The sequence below is a fragment of the Neovison vison genome, chromosome 3 (assembly GCF_020171115.1).
Source record: "Neovison vison isolate M4711 chromosome 3, ASM_NN_V1, whole genome shotgun sequence".
NCBI classification, from domain to species: Eukaryota; Metazoa; Chordata; class Mammalia; order Carnivora; family Mustelidae; genus Neogale; species Neogale vison.
Genome location: NC_058093.1, coordinates 66,779,615 through 66,803,360, shown reverse-complemented (window position 1 = coordinate 66,803,360; position 23,746 = coordinate 66,779,615). Strand labels below are relative to the sequence as shown.

The 23,746-nt window shown below is 37.8% G+C and overlaps 1 protein-coding gene across 3 annotated transcripts in view; it reads right to left on the bottom strand.

Annotated features, from left to right (window-relative positions):
• Positions 1 to 23,746, bottom strand: part of UBR3 (ubiquitin protein ligase E3 component n-recognin 3) — a 253,610-nt gene that overhangs the window by 27,002 nt on the left and 202,862 nt on the right. For all 3 annotated transcript variants that reach the window (XM_044242304.1, XM_044242307.1, XM_044242306.1), the window contains exon 33: positions 1,042 to 1,166. In XM_044242304.1, coding sequence (XP_044098239.1) covers positions 1,042 to 1,166 — 125 coding nt within the window. The remainder of the gene's footprint in view (positions 1 to 1,041; positions 1,167 to 23,746) is intronic.

Sequence of the window (23,746 nt, the reverse complement as noted above, 5' to 3'; positions counted from 1 at the left end):
GACTATATTGAATTCAGTTCATGTGTAAGTTTACTTCCCTTTGATATAAGTAGATAATATGATTTTAATACAAACCTTTCAGTAAGGTTTATAACCTCTTGAAGGGTCTATAAACCAATCAATAGGTTTAATTAACATTGCACTTACTATTTTTTCCTACCAACTTCCCCAATAAACACTAAATTAATTTTCTTATTTTACCTATGCCTCAGCCAAACCACTAAGTCAGTTCTTTAGTTCTACAGTATCACTTTCGTTCTGAAGTCACTGAAAACACTTACGTTTAACTAAACTTGCATATTTTTTCTAAATTGCTTATGTAATTTTAACCAGAAAACTTTAAATTTGCTAAGAACTCATGTACATTTTTGAAGAGGGGAGGGGTGTGGGGCAGAGGAACAGGGAGAGAATCTTTAGCAGGCTCCAAGCCCAGCACAGAGCCAGGCATGGGGCTCAATGCCACAACCTTGCAATCATGACCTGCGTGAAAACCAAGAGCCAAATGCTTAACTGACTAAGCCACCCAGGCTTCCCACTTACGTATTTTTTTAGCATGGAAAAATTAGTATTTGAAGAAGCATAATTAAGAAAAGGCTAGGCTTTTTAGTTCATTAGTGATGAGTCGAAACCCATCTTTGGATTGATTGGAAACAGGAGCAAGTAGAAGAAAAGATGACAAATAAGTAAAATAGGTAAGTCTGCAGATATTTTATTACTTGCTCATGGGTTGGCACAATTTTTATAATTTCTCTTAAGTTTAAGACTTGCAAGCAAAAGCAAAACAAAACTTCCCATATGAAAAGGGAAAAAAGGCCAAGGTTTAAAGATAGATGCAGAAGACCTCATTGATTAAGGAAACATTTTTAACCTAACGGTGCTCCATTTCAATTGAAATACTTTTTTTTTCAAAAGGTTTTTTTTTTTCAAAATAAATTTTTTTAAAAAAGTTTGCCTTTCAAACACCAAATCTCATTTATTCATACCCCCAACTTAAATGAGTTAACCAAACTACTAAATGACAAATTCAGGCAAGACACTAACCTTTTTGAGAGCTCCCGTGTGTTTCCAGGCTGACCTATCTTCCTCATTGCATTTAACTGAAAGTGCCACAAGAGCTTGTGTGTATAGAAGGGTAAAAAGCACCTTCACAATGCAGGTGAAATGGTCTACAAGAGAAAGAGAAGATCATTATTTCTTTGAAATCTAGACATTTTGTACTCAAGACCATTTCACAAGTATATATTTTTCTTTAAACATGTAATTGGTTTTGTTCAACATTTAAGTAGTTAATAAAATGAGATTATGGGATATTATATTTGCTGCCAATTGATCTGAAACCCTAAAAGCAACATTCCTTTATTCATCCACAGAATATGTAAATGAGAAGCATTTAGTATAGCGTAAAGTGTGTTCTGTTTTAGAAGAGCAGAGTGCTAATGTCACTCAACCTTGAATAGCTGTGTAATGTTGGCAAATCCCCTTACTGGACATTATGTGATCAACAACACTGTCTAGGAGCTAGTGTTTAAAACCAACACTTCACCCGCTTCTAGTACCATATAAACCTTATAAAGAATACAATAGATAATACAGAACTTCTAAAAAAAATTTTAAAAAAGGAAATACCAATATTTTAGGTACTCTGAGTTTAAAAATTCAATTTAAAACTATAACAATGCAAAAACAGTGGTAACAATATATAAAATGCCTGGTAGCTTCTGGAACATATTCAGTACTTAATAAATGATAGCTCAAAAATCATAATATTTACAACCAGCTAATAATTTAGAAATTTCCTCAACCAAGCCTCGTAACAGTCTCAGTTGGACATCTGAGTTTCAAAAGGATGTGCCTCTATTAACAAAGCTAATAAGCACCCAGGGCTGAACTTGAATCCACACAGATCATTTTACTGCAGGTTCAGTTTCCTTCTATTGTTGACACTGCTCCACTAATAAATGGGTAGTACCACTTAATTAGTTGCTAAAGTCAGAAACCTACAGATATCCTTGATACTTTCCTATTTTATTCTCCCCACATGAAAACAATTACTAAGTCCTATCAATTCTACTTTTAATAACTCTCTCAAGTCAGTTCCAACACCCCGAACCAGGCTTCTAACCTTTCTTGCCCACACCTATAATCCCAGATTAAAGAGCTGTGTTTGGAGGTCCCCAAGACAACTTCCAAGCTGATGATGCACTAGGAGGACCCATAAAACTCAGCATATGGTCTTGTGATTTATTAGAGCAAGTGATACAAAGTAAAATCAGAGAAGGCAAAAGGTACATTGGGCATAGTCCAGATGAAGCTTCCAGAGTTCTCCAACAGTAGAGTAACACAGGGCATGCTTAATTCCTCTAACAATAGACTGTGAAAGCATGTGAGAAACTGACACCAGGGAAGCTCTTTAAAAGAAAGTGCCCAGGGTTTTCATTGGGGGCAGGTCACGTAGGCACCCTCTAGCACATATTAAAGTTCTAGCACATATCAAAGTTCTAAACTTCCACGAGGAAAGCAGATATGTTCAGCATAAACCACTGTTTGTACAGTTTAGACACAGCAAGCCACTCTCATCAGCTCTATGGATGGTGGAAATGATGGAGACCCTCCCCAAACTGTGGTTCCCAGATGCCAGTCAAGGCCTTGCAAAACTTAACAGTCAAGCCTTTTATGTTAACTCTTTCCTGCACGATGATTTATGTGCATCATCCCTTAACCCCCTGCAATCTACCTTTTTTTTTTTTTTTTTTTTTTTTAAGCAGCCAGTGATCCTTATAAAAGAAGCATCTGGGCACCTTTAAGTGGTGACTCCACATCTGTCTGCCTCCCCATGTCTGATCCAGCCCCCCAACCCAGCAACAGGGTCCCCAGGGAGCCTGTTCCCTTCCTGAGCCAGGGCTACTCAGACTGTCCTGTGCCTTCTCTCTCCAGGAGCTCAGAGCTTGTGGCTGCAGACCTAGCACCACGAAGCAGGTGTTCTGCCTCGGGCCCACCTCTGGCTGAGCAACCCCTACCTCCCCTCCAAAAGAAGTATTTGGTATCCTTCTACTGGGTCTCTGTACAAGTTGAAACACTCTTTCCTTCCTCAGAGCCTGGCTAACTCTTGGTCAGGTGACAACTTAAGTTCACTTACTAAGGAAAATTTTTCCTGATTTTAGAGTGAGTGAGTGGTATGTGTATGCACACATACACACGCACTGCCTCGTACTCATGTTGGTAGATTGGGGTGGGAACTTGACATAGCTGAGCAAGTTGGAGTGCCCATCTGGGATCTTTCTAACTAGAGGTAAATGGAAGGTATAAAGATGTGAGCCTGGACGAGCCCCTGGTCCATGGCAGAGACTGTCTAAAGTAACACTGAAAGAAGCAGACTCACAGAGAGAAGAGACCCAAGACATCAAAAACCCTGTCAGCATCCAAAGCCCTGGTTCTGATAATTCCCACAACTACCCTCAAATCTACAGTTTGGTAATGTGAGTCCATAAGTGTTCTTCCTCTGTGCTTTTAAGCCAAATGTTTTAAATGTCCTAACACCTAGGTGATGAACACATGCAGGATTCAGACAATAAGAACTTACAATCTGGATAGAGAGAAAGAGACAGACAGATGACTACACACATGCACATGATATACTGGGAGAAAATAAGAGGAGGAACTAATGGAGATAAGGACAGGGCATAGAAAAAAATTAAAACCTCCTGTACCAACCAGGAAAGTTAAGTCTTAAATAATAAAGAGAAATAAGCCATTTAATAAGGAAGGCAGGGAAAGGGAGAGGTAAGGAAAAGGGGATTCCAGACAGATGAAGTCATTTCTATGAGGGCACAGAAAAAGCCCAAGATTTACAAGAATTGTAAACTATCCAGTGTAACCAGAATACAAGTAGTGATTTTTGAGAGATGAAGCTAGAAAAGCACTCTTTGTGCTAAAAATGAAAGGCTGTGAACTATAGGCTACCTGTTTGCAGCCTACAGAGATATCTGGTTTGCCTTTACCCTGTTTAGTTTTTAGTTACTGATGTTTAAAAATAAAATATTTCTTATAGAAGTCTCAAATTCCCCTTATTCTAAAAAAACAGGAAGATCTGACAACCCTGGGCACACATTCTTATATGTCAACAATGATCTGAAGCTGAGTGATAACTGTCCTCTTCAGCCAAGCATACATTCTAGAGATCTGTCACAGTCCTCCACCCCTCATTATATCAAACCAAAGACTGTTTCACAAGGAGTCAGTACATAGCATTATGGTTAAGAATGAATTTAGGCTATGAAGCCAAATTGTCTAGATTTAACTCTGACTCTTCAGATCTTAGGCAGGTTAGTAATAACACTTTTGCTTTTATTTCTTCATCTATTTAATGGAGATAATAATCTCACCTACCTTAAAGGGATTAAGTGACATAAGGTTTATACTTAAATGCTTAAAACAGTAAACAGCAATGGCAATCAGTAAATATCTATTGTTATTAATATTAATATTTATGTTACTTGATTATCTATAGGCATTTGATTTATAGCCCCTAGACTGGCCAATAATGGAAGCCACTGAAGAACTTCATGCATCAGAATGATATGAGATTTTAATACATTAACTGTTGGTTTAAGGTTAAGATGGTGGAAGAGTATGGCAACCCTAAGCTTGCTTCTTCCCTCAAAAACAGCTAGATAAATATCAATCTATCCAAATGTCATACCCAAGAAGTCAATCTGAGGACTGAAAGAACAAAGCTACATGTCTACAAGCAGAAAAGGTGACCAACTCAAGGAAGGCGGGAGCTGCAGAGTTGATCTTGGGGAGAAAAGAGCCATGGGAGCTGTGGAGGGGTAGGAGCTCTGATTGCAGAGAGAGGACCAAAAGAGAGAGAATGAAGAGAGAGAAAGAGTAAAAAAGAGAAGGAGAAGGGGCAAGATGGCTGAGAAGTAGGAGATCCTGGTTCTACCAGTCCCCTGAATTGAGCTAAATATCTATCAGAACACTCTGAACACCCATGAAATCAGCCTGAGATGTAAGATTATACACTTCTAGATCTCTACAGGAGCCGAAGACACCAGTGGAGAGAGTGGAGTGGGAGCACTTGGGACTGATATCAGAAATAAACAGAAGGGGGAGAAAGCCACCAGAAGCGACCCATTGGAAAGAACTACCCCAATACGAAAGTGCCCTATGCTTGGAGACCAGCATTAACTTGGAGTCTGGTTAAAAGCACTCAAAAAGAACAAAGGGTCTTAAGGAGCAATTGGTGGAATCAGGTGGCCACAGGCACAGATCTAAGCCCACAGTCCCAGGGCAGTCACAGCTGGCACCGCCCCCCCCCCATGTCTGAGAGATCCTGGTGGGGGCCCCAGTTGGTGGTCCCTGAGGCCATGGCTTTCTGCTGCTTCCATCACAACTGGGGCTGTGCACATCCCTGCCCGTGTCTGAGAGAGCCTGACGCAGGCTTCTGCAGGAGGTTCCTGGACCCTCAGCCTTCTGTGACCTGCGCTATGAGGTCAGAGTGCACCTGACAAGGGCATGGACTCCAGACAGCGGTCCTGGCAATGGCAGCCACTGGCATCAGGCTTGTCCAGACCAATATCATGGCGGTTTTAATGGCACAGGGGTACAGGGACAAGCGGGGGCCTTGGGTGACCACTGAGATGGTGGCACCACCTGTGGGAAATTGCAGTATTCAATGGAGTACCCAGAAGGGGAGTCTGTGTGTTCTGGACCATCCAGAGGGGAGCAGACTGAGGCTTCTCTCTGAGGCATTGGTCTGGATGCCGACAGTTTACTTTGCGCTAACCCTCCAAAAAGCCGCAAAAAGCTGCCAAAGAACAAAAACCTCCAGAGAACAAAAGCCTGAAAAACCGATTTCCACAGAGCCCAGCCCCTTGAAAGAGGGCAGAGTGACTCGCCCCAAGCAAGACTAACTAAAAAACAACAGGGCAGGCCCCTCCTCCAGAAGACAAGCCAAAAGAACAAGAGGACAATAACCACAGGGTCCTCATAAAACTGTAAAACCCCAAAATCAGGGGAAAACAATATATTAAGCTCCCAGTATTGTCCCAAAACCTGTATATTTCATAGATACAACTTTTTGTTTTAATTTGTTCTCACGATTCTTCTGAATCTTCTGATTCTTCTGAATTCTTCTGAAAGCCTGCTTCCCTCTCTCTCTCTGCCTGCCTCTCCATCTACTTGTGATTTCTCTGTCAAATAAATAAATAAAACCTTTAAAAAAAAAAAAAGATACACCCAGGAAGAACTGAAATAACCTTTCTCACACGCATCAAGAGTTTATAACCTCCTTCCCATCTTATTCTTCTGTCAGTGTTTCTATGTATTTACTTTTGGTTTTGTACTATATAAATCTTACTCTTGGGGTTCATTTTGGCAGGGGTTTTCTTTTTTTTCTTTTCTTTTACTTTTATTGGTCTTTTTGTTTGTTCATTTTTGTTTACATATCTCATAAATCTTACTTTTGGGGCTCATTTTGGTTGGGTCTTTTCTTTTTTTTTTTTTTCTCTTTCTCTCTCTCTCTTTTGGTGGTGCCTTCCGATTGCTCCGAAACTTTCCAAGGTGCACCTTGACTGGATTGTGGGTTGATACATACATTCCTTCAACCACCTCTCACCAAAATGACTAGAGGAGGAACACCCCACAGAGGAAAAATTCAGAGACTGTGACCTCTGCCACAGATTGGATGTGGACATAAAACAACATGTCAGAACTGGAATTCCGGGTAACAATTATCCAGGCAGTGGCTAGGATGGAGAAGACCATTAGTGGCAACATAGACTCTCTAAGGGCAGAAGTGAGAGCTGATCTGGCAGAACTTAAAAATGCTATCAATAAGATCCAATCAAATCTAAATACTCTAACAGCTAGGGTAAATGAGGCAGAAGATCAAATTAGTGATCTAGAAGACAAACTGATAGAAAAGAAGGATCAGGAGGAGGCCTGGAACAAACAGAAGCCATGAAAATAGAATTAGGGAAATAAATGACACCATGAAGCTTTCCAGTGTCAGAATTATTGGGATCCCTAAGGGAGTGGAGAGAGAAGACTAGAAGATATAGATCACAATGCTTTGAAACTGGAACTTAACCACAGGAAAAAGTTTAGAAAGAATTCAAACACTTGGAAACTAAAGGCCATCCTGCTCAAAAATGTTTGGATCAATCAGGAAATCAAAGAAGAACTTAAACAGTTCATGAAAACCAATGAGAATGAAGACACATTGGTGCAAAACCTACAGGATACGGCAAAGGTGGTCCTAAGGGGAAATACATAGCCATCCAAGCCTCACTCAAAAAAACTGAAAAATCCCGAATACACCAACTCTCCTTATACATTAAAGAACTAGAAAATCAACAATAAATTAAGCCAGTCCCATGCACAAGAACAGAAATAATTAAGATTGGAGCAGAGATCAGTGAGTTAGAAACTAGAGATATGATAGAACACATCAATGAATCTAGAAGCTGGTTTTTTGAAAGAATAAGATTAATAAACCACGGGCCAAACTAATCCAAAAGAAGAGAGGAAGAGAGGACCCAAATTAATAAAATTATGAATGAAGGGGGAGAGATCATGACCAACACCAAGGAAATAGAAACAATCATCAGAAATTATTATCAACAGTTATATGCCAACAAGTTAAGCAACGTAGAAGAAATACATGCATTCCTAGAAACCTATAAACTTCTTCCAAGACTGAAACAGGATGACACTGACAACCTGAAATGACCAGTATCTAGTAGTGAGATTGAAGGAGTGATCAAAAACCTCCAAAAAAACAAGAGTCCAGGACATGACGGATTCCCTGAGGAATTCTACCAAACATTCAAAGAAGAAATAATACATATTCTCCTGAAGTTGTTTAAAAAAACAGAAACAGAAGGAAAGCTTCCAGACTCTATGAAGCCAGCATTACCTTGATCCCCAAACCAGGAAAAAAACCCCATCAAAAAAAATTTCAGACAAATATGGACATCAAGATTCTCAACAAGATCCTACATAATAGGATCCAACAGTACATTAAAAAGATTATCCACCATGACCAGGTGGGATTTATCCCTGGGATTCAAGGGTGGTTCAACATTCACCAATCAGTGTGATAGAACAAATCAATAAGAGAAGAGACAAGAACCACATGGTTCTCTAAATTGATGCAGAAAAAGCATTTGACAAAATACAGCATCTTTTCCTGATTAAAACTCTTCAAAGTATAGGGATAGAGGGAATATTCCTCAACTTCATAAAATCTACCTATGAAAAACCCACAGCAAATATCACTCTCAATGTGGAAAAACTGATAGCCTTCCCATTGAGATCAGGAACACCACAAGGATGCCCACTCTCACCACTATTGTTCAACAAAGTACAAGAAGTCCTACTAACAGCAGTCAGAGAACAAAAAGAAATAAAAGGCATTCAAATTGGCAAAGAAGAAGTCAAATGCTCTCTCTTCCCAGATGACATGATACTTTATATGGAAAGCCCAAAAGACTCCACCTCCAAACTACTAGAACTCACAGAGCAATTCAGTAATGTGGCAGGATACAAAATCAATGTGCAGAAATCAATTGCTTTCTTATACACTAACAATGAAAATATAGAAAGGGAAATTATAGAGAATTGATTTCATTTATCATAACACCAAGAACCATAAGATACCTGGGACTAAACCTAACCAAAGACATAAAAGATCTGTACTTGAGGAACTACAGAACACTCATGAAAGAAATTGAAGAAGACACAAAAACATGGAAGAGCACTCCATGCTCATGAACTGGAAGAATAAACATTGTTAAAATGTCTATACTTCCCAGAGCAATCTATACTTTCAATGCCATCCCGATCAAAATTCCACTGGCAGTTTTCAAAGTGCTGGAACAAACAATACTTAAATTTGTATGGAACCAGAAAAGGCCCCGAATCGCTAAGGAAATGTTGAAAAAGGAAAACAAAGCTGGGGGCATCATGTTGCCTGATTTCAAGCTTTACTAAAAGGCTGTGATCACCAAGACAGCATGGTACTGGCACAAAAATAGACACAAAGACCAATGGAACAGAGTAAAGAGTCTAGATATGGGCCCTCAACTCTCTGGTCAAATAATCTTCAACAAAGCAGGAAAAAATGTCCAGTGGAAAAAAAGACAAGTCCCTTCAATAAATGGTGCTGGGGAAATTGGACAGCTACATATAGAAGAATGAAACTTGACCACTTTCTTACACCATACACAAAGATAAACTCAAAATGGATGAAAGACCTCAACATGAGGCAGGAATCTATCAAAATCCTAGAGCAGAACATAGGCAGTAACTTCTTTGACATCGGTCTCAGCAACTTCTTTCAAGATATGTCTCCAAAGGCAAAGGAAACAAAAGTGAAAATGAACTTTTAAGACTTCATCAAGATAAAAAGCTTCTGTACAGTAAAGGAAACAGTCAACAAAACAAAGAGGCAACCCATGGAATGGGAGAAGATATTTGCAAATGACACTACAAAGGGTTGATATCCAAGATCTATAAAGAACTCCTCAAACTCAACACCCAAAAAACAGATAATGGCATCAAAAAATGGCCAGAAGACATGGATACTTCTCCAAAGAAGATATGCAAATGGCTAACAGACGCATGAAGAAATGTTCATCATCATTAGCCCAGAGAAATTCAAATCAAACCATACTGAGATACCACCTTACACCAGCTGGAATGGCCAAAATTAACAAGACAGGAACCAAGTGTTGGAGAGGATACGGAGGAAGGGGAACCCTCTCACACTGCTGGTGAGAATGCAAGGTGGTGCAGTCACTTTGGAAAACAGTGTGGAGATTCTTCCAAAAGTTAAAAATAGAGCTACCCTATAACCCTGCAATTGCACTAATGGGTATTTACCCCAAAGATACTGATGAAGTGAAAAGAAGGGCCATCTGTACCCCACTGTTCAGAACAGCAATGGCCACAGCCACAAAACTGTGGAGAGAGCCAAAATGCCCTTCAACAGATGAATGGATAAAGAGGATATGGTCCATATATACAATGGAATATTACATAGCCATTAGAATGGAAGAATACCCAACTTTTGTATCAACATGGATAGGACTGGAGAAGATTATGCTGAGTGAAATAAGTCAAGCAGAAAGTCAATTATATATGGTTTCACTTACTTGTGGAGCCGAAGGGGTAACATGGAGGACATCAGGAGAAGGAAAGGAAAAGTGAACTGGGGGAAATCGGAGGGGGAGATGAACCATGAGAGACTGTGGACTCTGAGAAACAAACTGAGAGTTTTGGAGGGAAGACGGGTAGTGGGATGGGTGAGCCTCATGGTGGGTATTAAGGAGGGCACATATAGCATAGAGAACTGGGTATGGTGCATAAACAATGAATCTTGGAACACTGGAAAAATAAAATTAAATTTTTAAAAAAGAGTAAAAAAGAATAAAAACACACACAGGGGACTGCACCAAAAAACCCTTCCCCAAAACCACTGATTGAGGAAAGGAGAAAGTTTAAATACTGCATTTTTTGTAAATAGCGAAGTGCAGAGTCTGAAGTTTCAGAGCTCAACACCATCACCAAGGTCACGACTGATGGCCTTAGTGGTACTCCTGTAGGGAAGAAGGGTGGAGACCAGGGAGTGGGCAGCATGGTCGGAGGATGCCCTGGGTCCCACAGAGAGAAACAGTTCCCCTGCTTGGAGTGCATTTGGCAGAGATTATATGGCCTCCATGGGGGTCAAGACCCTGCAGGTGCCACTGAGCTGCCCTCTTCAGCAGCACAGGGACAAAGAAGATGGCTGAGGGCAGCAAACCTTGGCAGTGGCTTTGTGCTATGATTTACTCTAAACTCCAAGCCACTGTGCAGTTGTGTGGCAGTTTTCTGGGACTAACCAGCACCAGCCAGAGTGCAGTGAGATCTTCCCCCAGAGGATCAGTGCAGGTCCAGCCTCAGGAGGTCTCTGAAGTTTGGAGTTTTGAAACTTAGCCGTGCCTGAGGTAAAATACAGGGGTGATGTACCACATGGCAGTCATCCAGCCTGGACACAGACAGGGTGAACGTGGAGATCTGATGGAAGCTGGAGACAAAGGAGGGGTAACTGTTTGCTTGTCTGTGAGGACTTCCTGAGGAGCGATGGGCATGAGCTCTCAGTCCTGAAGTAAGAGTGGGTTGAAGCCATTCCCCCCACCCCAACTCTGTCCCCCATCAACACTGATCAACTTCAGTGAGCAAAACATAACCACCAAGTGGAAGCCAGAGCTGCTTACACCAAGCTCTACCTCCCTGCACCCTGCAGATGCATCTCCACTAGGATAAGTCCACCTGAGAGTAAGAGCAGCAGGCCTCTCCTCCAGAAGACCAGCACAAACCGCTTGCCCACACCAAATCTACCAGTCACAGAGCACTGCAAAGCTTCAGCTCTAGGAGAAGCAGGATGTAACTTCTTTGGGGGTTTTCTTGGGTTTTTTGTTTTCTTTTTTGTTTTTAATACAGAAAACATTTTATTTTATTTTTTAGATCAACCTTCTCGTAACAAACAGACCAAAACACCCCTAGGATCTAGCATCCTTTATTTTAATTTTATTTTATTTGGACCTCCAAAATGACAAGATGGAGGAATTCACCCCAAAAGAAAGAAAAGGAAGAAGTGACAGCCAGGCATTTAATTAAAACAGATATAAGTAAGATGTCTAAACTAGAATTTGAAACAACAATTACAAGGATACTAACTGGACTTGTAGGGGGAGGGAGCATAGAAGACACTAGAGAATCCCCTACTAGAGATAAAAGAACTAAAAACTAGTCTGGCCGAAATGTTTTAAAAATGGTATAATTGAGATGTCAATCGGATGCCACAACAACAAATGGATGAATCAGAGGAATAAATCAGTGATGTAGAAAGTAAATGGAAAATAATGAAACTAAGAAGAGGGAAAGAAACATACTGGATCACAAATGTAGATGTAGGGAACTCAGCAATTCCTTAAAGTGTAATAACATTCATATCATAGAAGTTCCAGAAAATGAAGAGAGAGAAAAGGGGGCAGAAGGTTTGTTTGTGCAAATTACTGTTGAAAACTTCCCCTAATCTGAGGAAAGAAACAGATGACAAAATCCAAGAAGCACAGAGAACTCCCACTAAATTCAACAAAAGCTGGCCATTACAAAGACATATCATAGCCAAATTCACAACATACACAGAGAAGGAAAGACTCCTGAAAGCAGCAAGGGGAGAAAAGTCCTTAACTTACAAAGGAAGACAGAGGTTCACAGCAGATCTGTCCACAGAAATTTCGCAGGCCAGAAGAAAGTGGCAGGATATATTCAACATGCTGAATGGGAAAATACTTTATCAAGCAAGGCTGTCATTCAGAATAGAAGGAAAGATAGTTTCCCAGACAAACAAAATGTAAGAGAGTTCGTGACCACTAAACCAGCCCTGCAAAAATATATTAAGGGGAACTCTGAGTAGGGGACCAAAGCAACAAAGACTAGAAAGGAATAGAGAACATCTCCAAAAACACCACCTTTACAGGTAATACAAGGGCACTAAATTCATATCTATCAATAATCACTCTGAAAGTAAATGGACAAGATGCACCATACAAAGACAGAAGGTATCAGAATGGATAAAAAACAAGACCTATCTAAAATATTCACTGCTATTTCTTAGGAGAAAAAGACTGAAACGAGACAAAATTATAGGCAAGACAACGTATTAGCAGATAGCAAAAGTACCACAAATGAGAAATTAGGTGACCTGAACTAAGGAAGAATAATGATGATAGAGAGAATGAATTAGAGAAAGATTTAAATGATAAAAACAACAAGATCTGGTAGCCCTCTGTAGGTAGAGAATGATGGAAGTCTCTCACTGTACAACAAAGAGCAGACCAAGGTAGCACTAAAACTGAATGACTAAAACAGAGGAAGAGGGCAAGTTTGAATGGGGAGAAAATGAATTATTGTTACATATGCTGAGCTTGAGGTATGTGCGGGAGTCTGGATCTGGAGCTCACCAGGGAGTTGTCAACTGCAGCTAGAGATTTGGGAATCATCAGAGAATAGGTGAGTTGAAGTTATGGGAAAGAAGATAAAATTGAGAAGGGGCAGGAACAAAGAACAACTCCAAGAATGGTGAGAGGAAGAGGTCAATGAAAAGGAACGTTAAAAATAAGCAGAAAAGAGATAGGAGGAAAACCAGAATATGATGGTTTCATCAAGAAAAGAATATTTCATGACTTAACTGAATGTCTAAATAGAATGATGAACACTACAAAATTTGCCTACTAAGAACAAAATGAAGGAAGCCATTTATATTGCCCAGAAATAATACTCGTACATGACGTCCTCTCATTTTAAACCACATACAATTTTTTTTCTGCTTAAAAAGAAGTAATATATTTTAGGAAAATAATAGCTACCATATGCATCATCTTAGCTTTTCAATGTAGCAAAGTACTAATTTGGTCATTTTATCTGCCTTAATTATCATTTTCCAAGTATTTCCTATGGCAGTTTAAAGTTACAGCTTATGCTTAGATTCTCACATTCACTCATCCATCCAACAAATATTTACTAAATGGTTACCACATGAAATTAATGTTTTTTAGGGACTTGGAACAAAACAAGGATTCATTCATATAAGATGTACCTTCTCTATGCAATGGCATTTGTGTTGAGTTTTGTAAAAGTAATCCAAGGAACCTATAGTCTTCTGGGGAGATATTTACTAGTCTGCAGGTATCCTGCTCAGTGCAGATGATAAAACAAGAAGACAAACAGGATTCAGATACCTGCAAAAATTCCCTTCCCATAAACTGTTTTAGAGTTAAGATAATACAAAATGCTCCAAGTTTCTTTTAGGACAGGTATAATATATGTAAAACAATAAAACCCTAAGGGGAAAATCATATAAGTAAAAAGGAAATAATCTAAAGTTGGTATCAGACATTTTATTGTTTTCCTAAAATTATCATGAAAAGTTTCTGTAAAGAAATATACTATTCCACTGCCTTCATAAAGCTCTTTGCACATATCCATACAAACATCAAATCTTTTCGGTCTTCCTTTTTATGAAGGAACTCTGACTCTCTTCAAAAAGTCTAGTCTACAACAAAAATCAATTTTTGATGTGTTTTATGTAATAAGCTCAACGCCATTTTCTCTTTCATGAGTGAAGAACCCAAATAGTTTAATAAGACTTTCTTTACATTAATCAACATAGAACTGAGAAAAGATTCCAAGTCCATCTAACATCTAATAAGGCAGTTAAAGCTATTCCCTTGGCTATACTTCAGGGCAACTGTGGTTTGGGTCTAATAAACTGCCAACATCCTCAAAGAACATTATATAGAAATGATCAAAATATAAGATATAAAGTTTCAAACCAAAGCAATAGCTTTCTTGAATTCCCAAAAAGAAAATAACCAATTTACCAGAAAATAAGATAATTGGATATTTAACATATCCATTCCATAATCATTTACTGAGCATATTATGTAGCAGGTAGTCACTAGGGATACATGTAAAATGATACAAGTCCTGAAGGAACTGATAATTTAGAAACAGAGATATTAAAAGAAAACCTACCATTATGACAAAGAGACAAGTGTCAAAACAGAACTATATATGAATTATTATGGGAAAGGGAAAACCACCCATTTAAGTGAAAGGCTACCAGGAGAGGGTAACAAGGTAAAAGTACCACCATGAGTTAGTAAGTAAATAATGGAGAAATGGCAAACATTTAAACATACTCAAAACTCTCCTAACTTAACAAAACAAACAAAAATAACCTGTTTGACTATATCCAAATATAGCTTGTGCTCTCTCCCCACATTCATTCTTGACAGTTCTGCTGTTTCCTCATTGCTCCCTCATTTCTCATCCCACTATAATCTGCTTCTGATTCTCCAACTACACATAAGCAATTTCCTTATTACTATCCTTATACTGTATATAACCAGGAGTCCTCAGGAGAATTTATAGCTAACTCATTTTTAGGGGTCAAGATTCTTTTGAAAACCTGGTTACAGGCTATGGAACTTCTCAGAAAAAAACACTGCACATACACATACAAAAACTTCCTATATCATTTTAGGAGATGGATTCCTTCTAATGAACTCCTAAATCACAAATTAAAAAGCCTTGGTCTGAAAAAACTATCAAAGATTACTGGGGTCACATCATCAGAACACAAGCCAACACAAACCAAACACAAGTGTTTATACAGTTAGTGTTCTACATCGGGAATAAAAGACATCAACTTTGTTAAAAATCTATGCATTCATAATACTAATAAAAAAGCAATCATCTCTGGAGGATGCTTAAAAAAAAAAAAAACACTCCATAGGGATGCCTTGCTGGCTCAGTCAGTACAGCATGTGACTCTTGATCTCAGGACTGTCAGTTCCATGCTGGGTATAGAGATTAGTTTAACATAAAATCTTTAAACGAAACACACACACACACACACACACACACACACACACACACATATTAAAAAAACAAACAAACAAAAAAAACCCAGAACAATCTAGGCAATCATCCATAGCCTCTAATGTCACAAAAAAGAGAGACACCTGGAATCTGTCTTGTGATGAAAAGTATGTTACACCATCCATGAGGTGTTTTTTCCAAAATAAAAATAAGAAAATCTAGGTATTTAGATCTATCCGCCACTTTGCAGGAAACACATGGGAATAGAACATATTATTAAAGGTTGCCATGGGGATGCAAGTAGTAAAGTACAGACAAAAGATCCAGATTCTTCAACAAATAAAAAATAAAAGGAGAGGGTAAGCCCATAGAATTGAAAGAGAAATCACCACCAAATCCAAGGTGTAGACCTTGTCTGGATCCCAAATCAAATAAACCAACTATAAGAAACCATTTATAACAACTACAGAAATCTGAACACTGACTTGGTATCTAATGATATTAAAGCAAAACTGTTCATTAAAAAATAGGTTCATAGTACTGTGGTTATGTTTACTGAACAAATCTTTATCTTCTAGAGATATATACTAAAGACTATATAGATGAAATGATATGATGTCTGGGAGTTGCTTTGAAATAACCCAGAGTAGGAGGAAGAATGAAATAGGAGAGAGTATAAATAAGACATGAGTTGAGGGCACCTGGGTGGCTCAGTGGGTTAAAGCCTCTGCCTTTGGCTCAGGTCATGATCCCAGGGTCCTGGGAACAAGCCCCGCATTGGGTTCTCTGCTCAGCGGGGAGCCAGTTTCCCTTCCTCTCTGCCTGCCTCTCTGCCTACTTGTGATCTTTGTCAAATAAATAAATAAAATCTTAAAAAAAAAAAGAGTGATAATTGGTGGGTATACAGAGTTTCATTAAACTCTGCTTTTTATTGTTATATATGGTTGAAATATTCTAAAATAAACAGTTTATTCTTATAAAGCCTTGGTTTGTGACAAAGCAAGACTGAAATATTTCCTTTCTTAAAGTGAGTGAGAAATAATAAGTAATCTTCTATCTCTGGATGCTGGGTGCAAAAGATAGTCTATGATCCCTAGTACAGGATGTCCCACTAAATCCTGGAATCTCTATCCTATAAGGCATGATTGAACAGAATCATGATACTTCTCAAAGATTGACATGGGAAAGAACAATGACATGATCCAAATCTGAGTAAGTGACCCTTCCTAAAAAGGATGATGATTTTATGTTTTAAACCCCAGAGGTAAGAGAGAAGGAAGAACTTCAGCCAAAGATATGTATAAGTTTTATGTGGAACTTCCAAGAGGACTTCTTAAGTGCTCTTTTAGACTCAGACGTATTTTTTTTTTCAAAATTTTTTTATTTATTTGACAGACAAAGATCACAAGTAGGCAGAGAAGCAGGCAGGGGCGGGAGTGGGAAGCAGGCTCCCTGCTGAGCAGAGAACCCAATTCAGGACTTGATCCCAGGATGCTGGGATCCTGACCTGAGCCAAGGCAGAGGCTTAATCCGCTGAGCCACCCAGGTGCCAACCCCAAGAGGACTTCTTAAAAGAGAGAGCGAATTTCCTCTCTCAACTCTCCATCCTGCTGTCTTAATAAACAAGACTATTAAGGCCACAACTCCTGCAACTTCCTTGAAACATGAAGATGAGAGCCACATCATAGGACCACAGTCCTGTGAAGTAGAAGGACCTGACCTGCCTACCTTCAGACTTCCTACATGAAAAAATAAAAAAATCTGTCTTACTTAAGATACTGTGTGATCTGGGGTTTCTTTTCTATTCTACACAGCCAAGCCTGATCCTAAGTTATAAAAAACAAAACACGAATACCTGAAAATAGTGACATACCATAAATTACTTTAAAGCTTATTTTTGGATGCCAGGGATATGACAGGTATAATAATGAATAAAATATATGAAAATAGATAAAAGGAAAATAAACATGTATCTTTAATATACTAACTGAAGCTTCTAATGAGACAATTGGTGTAAAAAAAAGGTCTTTTAACCTAAATACAGTGCTAAACACTAAAAAGATTAAGGTAAATTTCTGCATCACCTATTTTAAAACCATGGGAGCATTTAACATTCTGCTACATGCAAACAGTATTTCCTTCACTTTCCCTTCCTCTTCTAATAACAACCAGTAACTAAATAGATATACAAATACATATTACAATAAAAACACAAATACAATAAAGACCAGTGCCTATTAACCCTAATGTCAATAGGGAATACAAAAGAAAAATTATATTAACAACTCCAATTATTCTATTCTACAACTTCCCACCTTCTTTAAAAAAAAAAAAAGCTGTCTGAGAAAAATTCAAGTAACTTATTATAATTAAGCTCCAAACTCCCTAGTAATTAAATAAAGATCTCTATCTGCTAATACATAAAGGTTTCTACTTAGTTCTCAATGTGTGACAAACTAAAAAAAATTTAATAAAGAGTGGCAAATTTTTTCTGGCCCCAAATTCTTTTCTTTTTTTTAAGATTTTATTTATTTATTTGACAGAGATCACCAGTAGGCAGAGAGGCAGGCAGAGAGAGAGAGGAGGAAGCAGGTTCCCCACTGAGCAGAGAGCCTGATGTGGGCTCGATCCCAGAACCCTAGGATCATGACCCGAGCTGAAGGCAGAGGCTTTAACCCACTGAGTTAACCCACCCAGGCGCCCCCGGCTCCAAATTCTAAGAGGAATTTATGACTACAATGACAGTGAGCATAACTATCACACAATACAGTATCTTTGAAGCTGTTTTATAAAAATAGATAATCCAATATTGAATTCTTATGAAGTTTTAAAAAATATAAATCATAGACTTTTAAAAAGATTTTATTTATTTATTTGATAGAGAGACAGTGAGAGAGAACATGAGTGAGGAGAAGGTCAGAGGGAGAAGCTGACTTCCTGTGGAGCTGGGAGCCCGGTGCAGGACTCGATCCCAGGACTCTGGGATCACGACCTGAGCTGAAGGCAGTTGGTTAACCAACTGAGCCACCCAGGTACCCCTAAATCACAGATTTTTTTAAAGCAATTCTAACTGAAGTTAATGACTCTTAAATACTTAGCTCTGTGGTTCTCCAAAGATAAAGTCCATGTTTTATTCATCTTTGCATCATCAGCATCTAGCAAAGAAGCATAGCAACCTGGCACATAGCAGGTACTCATTAAGTATTTCTTGAGGTACACCTAGGTGGCTCAGTTGGTTGAGCTTCTGAAGCCTTTGGCTCAGGTCGTGATCCCAGGGTCCTAGAATCCAGTCCTGTGTAGGGCTCCATGCTCAGCGGAGAGCCTGCTTTTCCCTCCCTCTCTGCTGCTCTCCCTGCTTGTGCTCTCTCTCTCTCTAATAAATAATCTAAAAAACTTGTTTTAATTAAAAAATATATTTACTGAATTGAATCAGGCAATGACTTTTACAACTAAATACTATATAAACAATTGTTGATTAAATTTGTCCCCTAAACAACATTTCTTTAATGATATTACTTTAAGGTACAGTTACAAACAGTATTATAAATATTTATATGGATGTTTCTCTAGATCTATTCAGTTAGCCATTATTAAATTAAGATCAATTTTCTTGACTCATATTTTAGTAAATAATTTTAGAATGCATTTCTAATGAATTTAATTTACTATGTTCAATTAATTCAACATATTAGGTCTTCTTCTGGTATTAAGTTCTCCTTCTATTAAAGGCTAGTGTCAACAGTTGTCATCTCATGATAAGGGAGATGCACCAGTTACAACTCTCAGACACTAATACAATAGGTCCTTTATAATCAACTGAACTATTTTTCTCTTCAGATAAGTATTAATTATAGAAATAAGTCTATTTCTATATATCAAGCTTCCTTCATTTTAGCTTCAGATTTTAGCTTCAGATTTATGTGATAATTATGCATATATGTAAAATGTATATTTAAATACAATTAATTAAATAAGTAAATATCTAACTATTTTGAAGACTTTATAAAACAAAGTAAAATTGTTTAAATTCCAAAATGGTATAACTAGAAAACTACAGTCAGGGAAAACCAACATAACTCCAAAGCAACTAGTTCCCTAAAATAAGGAAATCTAACTGAAGTAATACACACACACACACACACCCCTAACAGCTTATAACTAATTTTGCAAAGAGATGAAATTCAATAAGGCTATTTAACAACTACAAAATAAGTAATGAAATTCATATACATAGCCAACCCCCAAATAAGTAACATTCAAAAATATCTGAAATTTGGCAGTTCTTCAAGAAGTTAAACATAAAATGACCATGACCCTGCAAACCCACTTTTAGCTATGTACAGAAGAACTCAAAGACAGCTATTCCAACAAAAATCTGTAAACAAATATCACAGTAGCACTACTCACAAGAGCCAAATCGTAGAAACAATCAAAATGTCTATCAAATGATGACTGGATGAACAAAATGTGGCATAGTCCTACAATGAAATATTACTCAGCCATGAAGGGAAATGAAGTACAACACATATTGCAACATGGATGAACCTTGAAAACATTAACTGAAAGCAGACAAACACAAAAAGTCATATACTGTATAATTTTATTAATATGAAATATCTACTACAGGCAAATCCATAGAGTAAGGAAGCAGATTAGTGGCTTCTAGGAGTTGGGGAAAGAAGAAAATGGGAGTGATTGCTTAATGCTGGGCTAATGAAAATGTTCTGGAGCTAGATAATGGTGACGGTCACATAACATATGAATGTACTGAACTATACATTTTAAATTTTTAAAAAGGTGACTTTTATGGTTTTCTTTTAAGCAATATAATTATTTTAGAGAGAGAGCACACACATGAAGTAGGGGAGAGGCACTCAAGGAGAATCTCAAGCAGACTTGACATTAAGCACGGAGCCCAATACGGGGCTCAATCCTAGGGCCCTGAGATTATAACCGGAGTTGAAATTAAAAGTTGGCAACTTAATCAACTGAGCCACTCACAGGCCCTGTGAATTTTATGTTTCATGAGTTTTATATTTAAAAACAATCCAAAATTATCAGATAGATTTAACAGATGCACTCAAATAATTTCATCCCAAAACAACAGAATAATATTCAAGTGCACATGGGATATTCTCCAGAACTGATCACATATCAGGCCATAAAACAAGCCTCAACAAATTCAAAAAGATCAAAGTAACTGCATGCATCTTTTCTGACTACAACCACAAGAAAATATGAAACTGTAAGTCAAATACAAGAAAATATCTGGAAAGACCACAAATAGATGGAGGTTAAATAACACGTTACTAAACACTGAATGCATCAACCAGGAAATAAAAGAAGAAATTAAAAAGTAAATGGAAACAGGGATGCTTTGGTGACTCAGTCAGATGGGCAACTGCCTTTGGCTCGGGTCGTGATTCTGGGTTCCTGGAATCAGGCCCGGCGTTGGGTTCCCTGCTCAGCAGGGAGCCTACTTCTTACCCCCTGCTTGTGCACTCCAACGCTCTCTCTCAAATAAATAAAAATCTTAAAAAAAAAAAAAAAAAAGTACATGGAAACAAATGAAAATGAATGGTTCAAGACCTTTGGGATGCGGCAAAAGCATTTCTAAGAGGGAAGTTTGGAGCAATACAAGCTTACCTCAAGAAGCAAGAAAAAATCTCAAAAAACCTAACCTTACACCTAAAAAAGCTAGAAAAACAACAAACAAACCTAAAACAAGCAAAAGGAAGAAGACAATAAAGATTAGAGCAGAAATAAATGATACAGAAACTAAAAAAATAAAACCAACAGAACAGATCAATGAAGACAGAAACTAGTTCACTGAGAAAAAAACTCAACAAAATTGATAAACCCCTAGCCAGACTTATCAAGAAAAAAAGAGAAAGCATTCAACTAAATAGATCACCAAAGAACCAACATCACAGAAATAAAATTATAAGAGAATATTATGAAAAGCTATATGCTGGGGTGCCTGGGTGGTGCAGTCGTTAAGTGTCTGCCTTCGGGTCAGGTCATGGTCCTAGGGTCCTGAGTCCCACATTGGCCTCCCTGCTCAGTGGGAAGCCTGCTTCTTCCTCTCCTACACAACCCCCTGTCTCTTTGTGTTCCCTCTCTTACTGTCTCTCTCTGTCAAATAAATAAATAAAATCTTTAAAAAGAAAAGAAAAGCTATATGCCAACTTAATTGGACAACCTAGAAGGAATGGATAAATTCCTAGAAATATATAAACTACAAAAACTGAAAAAGGAAGAAACAGAAAATTTGAACAGATTGATTAACAGCAAAAAATTGAATCAGTAATCAAAACACTCACTCACAATCAACAAAAGCCCAGGACCAGATGGCTTCATAGGCAAATTCTACCAAACATTTAAAGAATTAATTCCCATTCTTCTCAAATATTCCAAAAAATAGAAAAAGAGAGTACTTCCAAATTTGTGCTATGAGGCCAGCATTACCCTGATAGAAAAAAATGATAAAAACACCACACACACACACAAAGAATTAAAAGCCTATGTCTCTGTTGAATATAGATGCAAATATCTTCAACAAATCAGCAGGAAATCAAATCCAACAATGCATTAAAAAAATCATTTACTACCATCAAGTGGGATATACTGCTGGTTTGCAAGGGTAGTTCAATATTAGCAAATCAATTATTATAATATATCATATTAATAAAAGAAAGCAAAGAACCATATGATCATTTTAATAGGTATAGAAAAAGCATCTGTCAAAGTACAATGTCCATTCATGATAGAAACCCTCAACAAAGTAGGTTTAGAGGGAACATACCTCAACATAATAAAGGCCATCTATGAAAAACCTATAGCTAACATCATCCTCAATGGGGAAAAACTGACAGCCTTTCACCTAAGGTCAAGACAAGACAAGGATATCCACTCTCACCACTTTTATTCAACACCGTACTAGAAGTCCTAGACACAGCAATCAGACAAAAAAAGAAGTAAAAAGCATCCAATTCAGTAAGGAAGAAATAAAAGTTTCACTATTTGCAGATGACATGACATTGTATATAGAAAACCTGAAAGACTCCACCAAAAAACTGCTAGAACTGATAAATGAATTCAGTAAACTCCCAGGGTACAAAATAAACATTCAGAAATCTGGCATTTCTTTTCTTTTTTATGTGGCATCTCTATACACCAATAATGAAGCAGCAGAAAGAGAAATTAAAAAAACAATCCCATTTACAACTGCACCAAAAATAATAAGATATCTAGGAATAAATCTAACCAGAGAGATGAAAGACCTGTACTCTGAAAACTAAAACACTGACTAAAGAAAGTGAAGATGACACAAATAAATGGAAAAACATTCCATGCTTATGGATTGGAAGAATAAATACTGTTAAATTATCCATATTACCCAAAGCAATCTACATATTTAATTTAATCCCTATCAAAACACCAACCACTTTTTTTTCACAGAGCTAGAATAAACAATCCTAAAATTTGCATGGAACCACAAAAGACCCCAAATAGCCGAAACAACCTTGAAAATGAAAAGCAAAACTGGAGATGTCTCAATTCTGAACTTCAAGTTATATTACTAAGCTGTTGTGATCAAAACAGTATGGTACTGGCACAAAAACAGACAACAGATCAGTAGAACAGAAAAGAAAACCCAGAACTACATGGTCAATTAAACTTTGACAAAGCAGAAAAGAATATCCAATGGGATATCCAAATGGTGCTGGGAAAACTTAATAGCAGCATGCAAAAGAATAAAACTGGACCACTTCCTTACACCATATACAAAAATAAATTCAAAATGGATTAAAAACTTGAATGTGAGACCTGAAACAATAAAAATCCTAGAAAAAACACAGGCAGTAACTTCTTTGACATCGCCATTGTAACTTCTTTCTACATATGTCTCCTGAGGCAAGGTAAAGAAAAGCAAAAATAAACTATTGGGACTGCCTCAAAATAAAAACTAAAAGACAATGGACAGAATGGGAGAAGATATTTGTAAATGACATATCTGATAAAGGGTCAGTATCCAAAACCTATAAAGAACGTATACAACTCAATACCCAAAAAACAATCCAATTAAAAATGGGAAGAAGATGGGGTGCCTGTGTGGCTCAGTGGGTTAAAAGCCTCTGCCTTCAGCTCAGGTCATGGTTCCAGGGTCCTGGGATTGAGCCCTGCATTGGTTCTCTGCTTGGTTGGGAGCCTGCTTCCCTCCTTTCTCTCTGCCTGCCTCTCTGCCTACTTGTAATCTATGTCAAATAAATAAATAAAATCTTAAAAAAAAAAAATGGGAAGAAGACAT